The 12,932-nt window shown below is 36.1% G+C and overlaps 1 protein-coding gene across 1 annotated transcript; it reads left to right on the top strand.

The window, feature by feature from the left end:
• Positions 1-1,095: 1,095 nt before the first annotated feature.
• On the top strand, positions 1,096-9,118 carry LOC114253004 (alpha-tocopherol transfer protein-like). Its single transcript, XM_028187737.2, has 6 exons — positions 1,096-2,026; positions 3,306-3,465; positions 5,152-5,398; positions 6,212-6,322; positions 7,663-7,799; positions 8,961-9,118. Exons 1-6 carry the CDS (start codon positions 1,951-1,953, stop codon positions 9,052-9,054), a joined length of 825 nt encoding a protein of 274 aa, XP_028043538.2. The 5' UTR covers positions 1,096-1,950; the 3' UTR covers positions 9,055-9,118.
• The last annotated feature ends 3,814 nt before the right edge of the window (positions 9,119-12,932 follow it).

Here is a 12,932-nt window from a genome sequence, read left to right as displayed (position 1 = left end):
TTATTGCTTACATGCGTGGACGAATTGGCGCGGCGGCCCAACTGGTTTTTAAGTGGTTATCACTAGTGTTGTTTTTAAGTGGTAACCATTTAAAAAACCAGCGAGCCCCTTACACTTCAACAATGTAAATGCCGCCACCTACCTTGTGGCATGATAACAGTTCTAAAATCTTAGTTTTTACAGTACAACGGCTACCCCACCATTCAAATCGAAACGCATTACTGCTTCACGACAGAAATAGGCAGGGTAGTTGAAGACGTTCTAGCACCAGTACCTAATTACCCAAATTATAATTTTTGTGTGTTACATTTTTATTAGACTATGTTATTCTTTCACCGCGGAAGATATCGTGAACATTAGATAAATGTGTATTTCTATATAAAAACTGGTTAACTGCTTGCGGGATTTGAACACCAGCACAGTTGCATCGCTTGATAAGAATTCAGCGTCCTTATCCTTTAGGCCACGACAACTTCAATTTAGTTATTTTATTCGCCTGACAAAGACATTCATTTGTTTTGGGTATATAGAGGGGAAGCTCCTTTTCTCTCCCGCATAGCAGTAGTAGTCAGTTGTAAACAATATCGCCTCAATCTATGCCCACATATTACGTAGAAGAATGACTTGAAAACCATGCGCACGCGAACATATCAAGTGACAAGCACCATCTTATTATTGGCATTGAAGCGAGGAATCCGTTGCCAAATAAATCCATAAAGTCCCGTATGTTTAATTTAATGTGTTAATCTTGGGACATGTGCTCCAATGCATTACTGCTTCGCGGCAGAAATGATCAGCACGGGAATACCGACTCTTGTGGGATTGCAATACTCTCAGTACTTATTGATGTATATCTGTTTGTCTGATTATGATGTCGATGCTCTAGTGTTAGGTATATCCGTTTTATCGAGTTTTTAATCGTAACGACTCTAAAGAAGATTTTACTTAAAAAACGAGACTAAATTTTTTTTTCACTGCACGCAATGTTTCAAAATTTAAGAACTTAAATCAGCTGACACGAGGTCAATGAGCTGGTGTGACGTGGGTTATTGTCTGTCAACTGAATTTCCTTTTTATTGTGGGTATTTTTAGGCGAGCAAATAAATAATGTATTGTAGTTCAGGTGTTTAATAATATCATTTATCGTTATCATTTTATCTTCGGGAGCAGTAGTATTAAACTCTGCATTCATATTTTTCATCTTGTTGATGATTGCCGTCAATCAATGAATGACATTTACGAAACATAGGTCGTTATAATGTATTTTTAGATAAACACGCACTCTAAGCTCAAGGTAGCCGGCCGTTTGAACCATTTAGTTCAAGGTTACCTAATCTTGCACATTTTACGTTGCGCAGTGACATTAGAATGTTCTGAACATCAAATTTTAAATATAGTGTAGTTGATTTTTGATAATTAAATACAGTGAATGTGTTTTTCAAGTAGACAAATTTAATAAACAATATTAAAATTCAGCTAAAGTGAACAGATGATCTCACGAATGCGTCACGTCACGCTTCGTTAGTTTCATTCTATCAACACATGTTGACACAAAACTATTGTTTAGAATAATTAACGTCTGTATTACTTAGATGAATAATAAAGACAATTTTGATTATTTGTTTATATTACAATTTAAAAAAAATAAATGAATCGTACGTAAAATCGTGGTAGATTTTTACGGAATAGATAACGTGCGATGAAATTCTTTGGCTATGAGCATCGCCAAATATTATCGCTAGTTCGCTATCAGTAGATAATTCGATGTGACTAATTTATACACACACAATCGAAATTAATGTTGTAGGCTGCCATTGTGTTTTTAGAAATGTGATAGGAAAATTTATAAGTGATTCACAAATCGTTAAATTAATTGTAAATGAAATATAATATAATAATAAATAAAATCGTGATAATAACAATTCCATTCAGTGATCTGTTGTGGAGAACATGAATTCCGAAACACAAAAGCAATTGACGCTTTTTAGCGAATGGGTTCGAAATCAACCTCAATTTCCGGAAATACGTAAGTAATTTTTGGTACTTTTTCGTCATATGTAACTTTAATAAAGTCGAAAAAACAAACAAAATTTTTTTTTTGATTTTATCAAAACGCCTATTCGATTTTAGCGAGCATTATGTTGCATATAAGAAGTTTGAGTCATAATTTTGTAAGGAAAATTCGAAATATTTTAAATTTCTAGTTTGAGCTAGGCTTCTAAACGATAGTGGTGAGGCGGCATAAGGTGGCTTCTGTGCGCCGCCCACTGTGTCTTCTGAGACACGACGTTGTGCGGGATCTTCCCGGGGATGAAATCCCGTCTTATCATCAGAACGGGTACCGGCAAAGGCAGACTTTCGGCGCGCACTATGCGGGACCGTAGTTTTTGTCGAGTTGGAGTGGTGGAGCTCGATGGAGTTCAGTCGGTAGTCGGTTTTAGCGGACGATTCTTACGTGACTCACGCCAGAATTGGAAGAACCTGGGTCTTCCCCTTCTCCCTCTTCTTCTCTTAAGGCGCCGGAGTCCGACATAACCCGGTCTGTCACCCTCTCGACCGGGTGGGTATCCGGAAAAGGATTCCCCCGTATTACAAAGAAAGGCTTCTAAACAACAATATCACAGGAATTATAAATTATAAATATCAAAACATAAACAAAAAGGTCAAGAATAAGTTAAATTGACTTTTTGTCGAAATCATTTTCAAATTTTTATTTGAAGTAAACTTTGATTTCTCTTTGCTTATGCAGTGATTTATCTATGCAGTTATTTCAATAAATATCAAAACATGTACTATACAGTTGGTACAAAATATATCTGTATGAGTCAGGCAGGGGTCGATGGCTTTCTTGTCCGGTACTATGTGAGGTTCTTTATTTGGAAGACTTGCTGCGTTCACGGTTAACTATAAAACAACAACTTAGATTAAAAAAACATGTGTGCAATTCACACGTGGTAGAAGTGAAACCTTCCAAAATTAAAGTACAATTATCCTAAACGTCTTAAGTATATGTAAAATTTTGTCATTAGTAAATAATTGTAAGGTAGCGCCCTCTGTGAATTGATATTTTAATTTCACGTATAATCCTAAATTAAAATTCACTACAAGAGCTTTCATACACACGTTAGTATTAAAAAATCTCACAGATGGCGCTGTATTAAATACTATGTATATTTCTGTCTCATTCTTTTGTATTTGTGTCTCTTACCTGTCGTTTTTTCCGTTGCATCCGGTTTGAAATCACAACGATTCTAAAGAAGTTTTCACTTCAAAAAAGTTTAATAAAAGAACATTAATATTTTCAGCGGAGAAACTACTGCACCGTTTTTTACATAGTTGCTACTATGACTTGGATAATGCAAAGAGTGCTCTAGAACTTTTTGTTAGTATCAGAAATGAAACACCTGAGCTTTTCACTAATAGAGATCCATTATCGCCGTCGATACAGGAAACTATGAAGATTGTGTAAGTTATAGTACTGTTAAAACATATTGAATTTAGGTAATAGCAGTAGGTTTTGGGTAAGCTGTGCCCTTGGAATCGCTGACGTCCACTAAGGACGGTGACTGTGAGCCGTAACCAAGTCTACCTATAATGTCAATAAAAAATTGTAAATCGCAGAGTGCTTAAAAGTGCGTAACTAGTAGGTAATTCAAATGTATAGTTAACTGGTGGGTCTGTTCAGGAATCTGTGGCCTGTGAAATTAAAAAAAAACATTACCCCGTGTTAAAACTATAGTAGGATTTTTTATTAGACGAAGTAAACTGACGTTTACTGTGTTGTCAGTTTTTGATGAAATAAAAATAGTGTTGTGACAAAGTGAACGATTGAAAAAACTCCTGAATTAATGAAATTGCCTCGATTGTCTAGTGAATAGTTAGTGTGCCGAACTGCCGATATCGGGCACGGGGTTCGAATTTTAGCCGTGCTTTGTACATACCAACGAGTTTTCGACGAAACATTATGTTCCTATGGTATCTACCTGTACTGAATACCGAGTGTTTTAAACATTAAGAAAAACATTGCGAGGAAGCTTGTAAGACTGTCCTATTTCCAATGCATCATATAGTTGAAACTATAGATGTATAAAATATAACAATTATAGGTACATAGGTAATGAAAATAAAAAAAACTGATTGTAGTTACATACTACTAGTAACATATTATTATATTGGATCACTTTAATACAATTTTATTGTAAAATATAAATAATATTCTTTTATAGTTTGAAATTAATGAGTAACTCTTCACACTTATTGTTCATTTATGTGATTGAACGAGAACTGAACGCATCACTATTACTTTAAATATAGCAACATTATTTCACAAAGTGACATTAGCTACTGTCAGCTGGCTTCGTCTAATTAAAAATCCGACTATAGGTATATTTTCGTATATTTTTCAATTCGTTTTCACGCTTTTTATGATTTTCAATAATAGTGGTGGACTTTGTATAGAGATACAGTTTTTGCGATGTCTTCGGTATTTATCTGTTGTGCGTTCTTCAAATTATTGATTAGATGGGTGGACGAGCTCGCAGCCCACCTGGTGTTAAGTGGTTACTGTAGCCCATAGAAATCTACAACGTAAATGCGCCACCCACCTTGAGATATAAGTTCTAAGGTCTCAGTATAATTAGAACGGCTACCCCACCCTTCAAACCGAAACGCATTGCTGCTTCGCGGCAGAAATAGACGGGATGGTGGTACCTACCCGTGCGGACTCACAAAAGGTACCACTAGTAAATTTGTCCGTATATTTAAAATTAGAACAATCAAACGTGTTAGGCATTGATGTACATAATTATTTTCATTTAATATTATTTTCGAAGTTTTTTTTAAAATGTCCGTGCTATAGGTAATTGACAACGTGAATGTAATAGGTACTATGGTGTCTCGAAAACCGCCGTAAAACTTTGAAACATTCGAAATCGCAGCTTCAGTATTGTATATGCAGTTAATATGTATCTTAGTGACTAGAATTTACATACAGATGCTACATTGTTAAAGTTTTCAGTTACTTTCCCTGTTCTAGGTTGTTTATTTGAGGTCGACACAAAGTTTTTTGATGCAATTAACTTTGTTTTTATTTCGGCTAAGCAACAACGAACCTTATTATTAAGTGCTTATAGTTATTTTCAATTGTTTTAGGAAAATGGCAGTTTATGAAACGACGGATAAAAAACATATATGGATTTGGCAGGTCAACGACCCGGGATTCGATCGATTTGAAACTTTACATGATTCCAGATTGTTCTTGCTGACCGCAGACACTTGGTTCTTAACCGATCGTTTGGCTGACGACGACATTGTTATTGTAGACGTTAAGGATTTTAACTATAAATTCATTACTAAGTATAATTCGATTCTCGGGAAAACGATATCGAAATACCAAGGGGTGAGTGTGAACGAGATTGTGAACGGACGAAAGTATTGAACGAGAATTCATTTCTTTGTGCTTAGTGCGAGTTTCTTAACGTTCTCGATAGCGTAAAAGTTAACCCAATTTTGTATGCAGTTGGAACAGCGCCCCTAGCGGCAAACGTAGGCAAACGATCCCATTCCATACAAATATGAGCTAACTTTTACGCTATCGAGAGCGTTAAGAAACTCACTCGCACTGAGCACATTTATCAATTTTAATGCCTAGTTCTTAGCTCTTCGTTTATACAATGCTGTTAGTTAATTTTTTTTTATTACTTAGATGGGTGGACGAGCTGACAGCCCACCTAACGTTCAGTGGTTACCGGAGCCCATAGACATCTACAACGTATAGTTACATCGGCTGCCCCACTGCTGGTACTTACCCGTGTGGACTCACAAGACGTCGTACCACTAGTTATTACTTTTGATTTGATTTTTATTACACGATGTTATTCCTTCACTGTAGAAGTCAATAGTGAACATTTGTCAAATACGTATTTGATTAGAAAAATTGGTACCCGCCTGCGGGATTCGAACATCGCTGCATCGCTCGATACGAATGCACCGGAAGTGTTATCCTTTAGGCCACGACGACTTCAAAATTGTTAACAAAGATTCCTCTGATTGACTTTCGCATTTTTTGTTTTTTTTTTTTGTTTTTAATATGATTAACAAAAGAGTACAGACCTTCTAAATTGATTGTTTGTTAAAAAGTGATATTTAATTTGCTGGGTTTATCTAGTCTCATCTGTAAATAAATAATTATGTGAAATTTATCGTGTTTTAGGGGGCAATGCCGATGCGTTTGAAGCAGATACACGTCATAAACACACCGCTGATCGTCGACAAAATATATTCGTTGTTCAAGCCCCTCCTCAAAAGCGACGTAAAAGAAAAGGTATACCTTAATTCGTTAATTTCTTTAAAACGGAACGATCGAACTAATTTCAGAAGAGTGAAAAAAAAAACAAGATGGCGTTTATAAAATGGTAGGCTGCGTCTTGGCTCTGCTCCTGGCATTGCTGACGTCCATGAGCGACGGTGACCACTTACCATTAGCTCGGCTGCCTAAAAAGGCGATAAAAAAAATTATTGTAGATAGTCTGCAAAATACAATAAATTTATCAAGATACATATCTTTTATTAGTTTATAAATTTATTAGGTACTAGATAATAGCTTGGCTAAAATGCAACTCATTTCGTAATATATTACGTTATAAATTAAAAACAGCAAATATTAAGAAATATGCCAAAAAAATATTAAAATATTTAGGTGAAGTATTTTATTATTTTGTATACTGTTTTTGAAATATGATTCTTAGTCTAGTCGAGTAATTCGCCTGCGTTCGTTATAAAAAAAAAAACTTTCAGATTTTTTAAAATAATTTTATTCCTTAAGTACATATCGATTTAATTATAAAGCCAGTACGTAAATTTGTTCCGTAGAAACCGCTACCCACCTTTAATCTTGAGTTCTCAGTCTTAATTATAATTGCTTATTGAAGGAAAAACGTACCTAAAACCTGTTCACGAGCGACTTTTTTTTTCAATACTTTTTTAAATAAATACCACCTCATCCAACGACGATAATGAATACTAGATAGCATAGATAATTAAGTAATTGCTTAACTTAACTAGATAGGAAAAAAGCCGATAGTGTACTTACCTACTTGCAAAATCATGGAGTCTATAAAAACCGGAATCGAGCCAATACGCTCACAAGACTTGTACGATTTCCGAACAATAACGTTGGGTCTATCGGTGTTTCGTGTAATATTATTATCCGATGATAGATCATCTTTAAATCGCTCACTGTAGCGAAGACTTGATCATGGTCGAGAAAACGAAAACAATATTAATAAAAAGCTGTTGGCATTGACGCATGAACGTGTTTTTTTTTAAATTGATGTTATAATTTTTTGTCCTCACCCCAAAAATCAGTCCTAGCTGATTTTATAATGTTTTTTTTTATTGCTTAGATGGTTGGACGAGCTCATAGCCCACCTGGTTTTAAATGGTTACTGGAGCCCATAGACATTCACAACCTAAATGTGCCACCCACTTTGAAATATAAGTTCTAAGGTCTCAAGTACAACGGCTGCCCCACCCTTCAAACCGAAACGCATTACTGCTGCACGGCAGAAATAGGTAGGGTGGTGGTAGGTACCCGCGCAGACTCACAAGAGGTCCTACCCCCAGTAAGAAGATGGATGTTATAAATCAATTATTTTTCAACAGATACATTTTCACACGCCAAATTCGAACACACTATTCGATTACGTACACAAAGATGACTTACCAAAGGACTTGGGAGGGATCAGAGACAGTCTGGATATCTATACGAAAAAAATGAAAGAAATGATGCTAACGAAACGGTATGTATCTGATCGACAAGAAACTACATAAAACAATGTTCGATCATAGGTTTTCAAGGGTCGTTGACATGAAGAAGAATCCTGACTGCAACTACGAAGATTACGAAGTTATAATAAAGGTTGTTCTTAGATGTAGGATTGGTAAGAATAGAATGTATGAAAAGAGCGTGGAAAGGAGCGTTAAGATGTGAGTGAGAGAAAACGGTGAGAAAGGGAAAAGAGAATGACAGAGAAAAGCAAGATGGCGAAGACGTTTAAATGATCAAAGCGTGTCAGATAATTTCTAATCTATACTAATATTACAAAGCTGAAGAGTTTATTTGTTTGTTTGGTTGAGCGCGCTAATTTCAGGAACTACTGGTCCGATTTGAAAAAATAGTTTTTGAGGAAAGCTATAGGCTATATAACATCGCTAAGACCAATACAAGCGGAGCAATACCCATAAATAATGTTTTAAAATCGGGTTTTTTTCCGAATCGATAACCTCCTCTTTTGAAGTCGGTTAAAAAGCGTGCTTTTGGTTCCTTAAATACCTCCTAAGCATTCTATTATTCAAAAATATTTTCACCTCTACGTAAACGAAGTCGCGGGTAAAATTTTGGGTTATGCCAAAGTAACTCTTTGACGGGGACGAAGTCGCGTGCAAAAGCTAGTTATTAGAATACAGAAGACTTGAGAAAGAAACAATAAAAATGCAAAAAAAACAATAGTCTTATTTGATGTGTCATGGTCTTAATTCTACATGGAACTATTCATTTCCTATATAATGCTTCAGACACTGTTCAGATGCAATCAACTTTAGTATAAGCCGTGTTAAATTATCTTCTTCTTCTCAATCGTGTCACTCTTGACAGAGTGGTCGTGATCGTCATGTAGTGTTGGAAGGGGCAGACTTGATGCGTCTCACGATATCCCGCCATCTCTCCTTGCTCGAGGCCATTCTACTGCACTCATTTAATGTCAAATGTAGATTCTATGTTTATTGAAGTATCGAAAACTAAAAGACGGCTGACTATAAAATCGCTTGGTGTATGGACGATCAAAAAAACATAACGTAGATAATGAGAAGAATAAGAAGGAAAAATACATTTAAATCAAACGAGAATTTCAAATTATTTTGAACCTTATGAATATACGTTTACCTATTAAATTTGTTTTCAGCGACGTCCTAGCTCAAGATGACCTATGGAGAAAGAACACTGCTAAGCCCGAGGCAGACAATGCGAAAAGCTTTCGTAATCTTGGAATAGACTGATTGTTTTGTTTATGCGTTGTATATATTTTTATCAAAATAAATATGCAGTTTACTAAAAATTAAAGAGTTGCATATGTTTCATTGATTATCTATCTCTTATGTAAATATAAAAATAATATAAAAATACACTATACTGAATTTTTTTTACAAACGACTTTGTTTGAGATGATCCCAACACCTCCTTTTTGTCACCGCAAGGTAGAGTTCATTCATACTACAAGGGCGGGATGATAAGTAACTAGCCTAACAATAAAACACTTAACTTGTCGTGATAAAATTAATTTTATTTTTCGACATAGTCTTCGTGAAGCTCTACGCACTTATTCCATCTTCGTTCTAAAGCAGTAATGCCTTCCATAAAATTATATCTTTCGAGGCCTGCAAAATACTCCTCTACAGCGGCTATGACTTCATCATTTGTGGCAAATTACTGTCCGCCCAATAAAATTTTGAGCTTAGGGAATAAGTGGAAGTCTGATGGCGCTAGATCAGGCGAATAAGGTGGGTGGGGCAGCAAATCATACTTCAATTCGTTGATTTTTGCCATAGCTTTAACACACGTCTGAACCCTAGCTTTGTCATGGCGGAAGATGATTTTTTTTTTGGCCAAACCTGGTCGATTTTGTTGAATACACTGATGAAAATAATCTAGAAGATTAGCGTAGTATTCTCCATTAATCGTTTGACCTTTAGGAAGGTAATCTATCATCAAGATCCCTTCTGCATCCCAAAAGACTTTTCCAGCCGACTTTACAGCCATGGCTTTTTTGGAGCCGGGCATCGCGATTGCGTCCACTGTTTTGATTGAATTTTAGATTCTGGCGTGTAATAATGAACCCATGTTTTATCTGTGGTTACAAATCGACGTAAAAAATGGCTTTGTTACTCTGAAACGGTCCAGACATTCTTTTGAGTTTTGCACCCGAATTCATTTTTAATTGTGCGTAAGCAATCGCGGCACCCAACGGGCTGATGACTTTTTCATATTTAATTCCTCACTTAGGATATGATGTACCCGTTCTTTTGAGATACCTGTAGTGTCAGCTATTTCATATAACTTCAATCGTCGATCTGTTAAAACCATATCATGTTCTTTCACGACCATTTCCGGAGTCGTGACGCTTTTTGGACGTCCGAGGCGGGCTTCATCTTGGACACATGTACGACCGCATCTAAACTCATTCACCCAGTTTTTTACTGTGGCATAAGAAGGAGCACATTCACCCAAAACATTGTTTAACTCGTCATAGATATCTTTCCCCTTTGTTCCCTTCATATGAAGAAACTTTATCACCGCTCTTTGTTCAATTTTATCCATTTTGAAAACACTTGACGAAATATATTTTCAAATGACAAAAAATCAATAAAATTTTCACGCCACCAAATTCAAAGAACAATGGCAGCTTTCTATACAACATTTTACCTGATATCTATTTGAGGCGTCTTGAAACAAAAAAATACTAAAACGATAGGAATAACATAGCTTAAGCTTAATCAGAAATATTTTTGGTATTAGAAAGTCACAAAAAAAAGATATCAACGTGTTTACTTTATAATTTGAGGTTATCTATCAATAAGAGATGTCTCTGATTTTTGTAGGCACGGACTATAACAAATTGAAAAAATAAGTAAACGATATGTTTAAATAACATTTTTAGTTTCATTATCATAGATGAACCAAGGATACACCTCTAATAGTACTCGAGTAGGTACCCTTAGCAATTGCAGAGCTACCTAGGTACATATACATATTATATAGTGTGTTCTTTCTTCTTTGTAAATGTGTAAAAATGTGTGTCAGAGATAAGTACTTTTAACCTTTTGAACGAATTAGTCACATATTTGCGACAAACGAAGGCTTGCAAAGCTAATTTACTATACCTAGTAGAATTATTTTGTCCATGCAGTTTGGGTCATAAAAAATCGGAGCGGTGAAGCGAGTATTTCCCTCTCTCTTCCACTCACGAGCCTTATGGACGGGCACAGTGATGCGCATTATGTCAATTGTCATACTGTTAAAATCATTTCATCTGCAGTCCTGCCATTACTATTACATATTTAGTTATTTAATTAAGTACTAATTGTAACAAAAGATAATTAATATTATTATTTTCATTTTAAATACTGAATATTATTAATTATCAAAAATATTGCTTTTTTGTGCCAATAGTATAAATGCCATCCTTTACAAATGTATTAAACCGGAAGTACACAAAAATCGAATTAAAAGCTTATTAAATTAACATTTTTTCGTGGCTTTGCCACGTAAATCTAACATCGTATAAAAAACGAGCAAATAAAATGATGAAGTTTCATTTATGTCTTAATCTGAGACGCCTTTTAAAACATTCAGGTAAAAAATTGCCATTGTTCTTTAGAACACAGGTGGCCAGAGATACGAATCTAAAAATGACATATATCTTTTTTTAAAATAGTAGAGGCTAGTTACTTATCATCCCGCCCTCGTACCTAGTATCGCTGCATTCATCCACAGTGGGACTCTGAGGATTTTTTTTTTATTGTTTAGGTGGGTGGACGAGCTCATAGCACACGTGGTGTTAAGTGGTAACTAGAGCCCATAAACATCTCCGACGTAAATGCGCCACCCACCTTGAGATATGAGTTCTAAGGTCTCAAGTATTCGAGAACAAAAAGTCGATTGTTTCAAATTGTAAGGATAAAATCTATCGAAACTGCTTATAATTTTTCAATTATATAAACCGATTATTTTATTTAACCCATCAGGTTAAGGTGACTATAAATAAATAGAAGAAACGATATTTTAAAGTTTAGTAACCTTACTAATAAACGTGTCGTGTCTCTATGGTTCGATTTATGTTTTATTCATTGGCACTTCCAAACGACTTTAAATTCGAACCATATCTTAGAATGAGAACTAAAACACTTCAACAGATGAGATCAGCTGATTGCAAATAGCGCAGTGCTATGGTTGACATTGGAGTTCTTACCTATTTATAATAGCAGGCCAACCGGTTGTTTTGCAATAATTCTTCATAAGCAGCATTTTTAACTTTTGTTCAATGTTACGTTTTTCATCAATAATCAATTTTCGCAACAAACTATTTACCGATTTGTAGGGAGTGTTGTGAGATCTCACGGGATGCAACCGATATCCTGTTTCTATCTGCCACGAAGCATTTTTTTGTCCTAGCTATGTTGATAGCCTTGAGAGGCTATTTCAGCTTCACCCTAACGTGGAGTTTCGCTGGCACTGGCCCTAGCGAGAGTAGTGCTTCGCAGAATCTACCACCGGATCGGAAACACGACCCAGTAAGAAGATCCGGCGAGAAACTCAGTGGGCTGTGTCTATGGGTCAATTCGCTCGTCGAACCCTTCGTCGCAGGCGACGGGTTCGACGAGGACGAGGACGGTGACCGGTGCTTGTGGTGCCTAAAAGTACCGTTAATGGATCGGGAGGATCCGTAATGACGTGTTTTGGGCGACGTCGAGACACGAAGCATGCAAGCGTAAAAAAGTGTATCAGATTTTGTATACAATACAAATGAAGACTGATCTCTCTGTCTCAATGAGTGTACATGGACTCCAGTATTCACTATTTCAATCAGACGGGCTGTAGCCAAAACAGGTAGCTCGATATCAGCTAATAGATTTAAAAAATCAACACAAGGACAGAATGATACTCCTTACTCTTCCTCCTCAGTACAGTATGCCCCGCGAAAAACTCCAAAGATTATCGTTCTTTGATTACCATCGAAGACATTTTTACTGGTGGTAGGACCTCTTGTGAGCCCGCACGGGTAGGTACCACCACCCTGCCTATTTCTGCCGTGAAGCAGTAATGCGTTTCGGTTTGAAGAGTGAACGGGGCAGCCGTTGTAATTATACTGAGACCTTAG

This window comes from Bombyx mandarina, chromosome 21 (genome assembly GCF_030267445.1).
Source record: "Bombyx mandarina strain Sakado chromosome 21, ASM3026744v2".
Classification (NCBI taxonomy): domain Eukaryota; kingdom Metazoa; phylum Arthropoda; class Insecta; order Lepidoptera; family Bombycidae; genus Bombyx; species Bombyx mandarina.
Note: the sequence above shows the minus strand (reverse complement) of the source record. Positions and strands in the feature narration are given on the sequence as shown.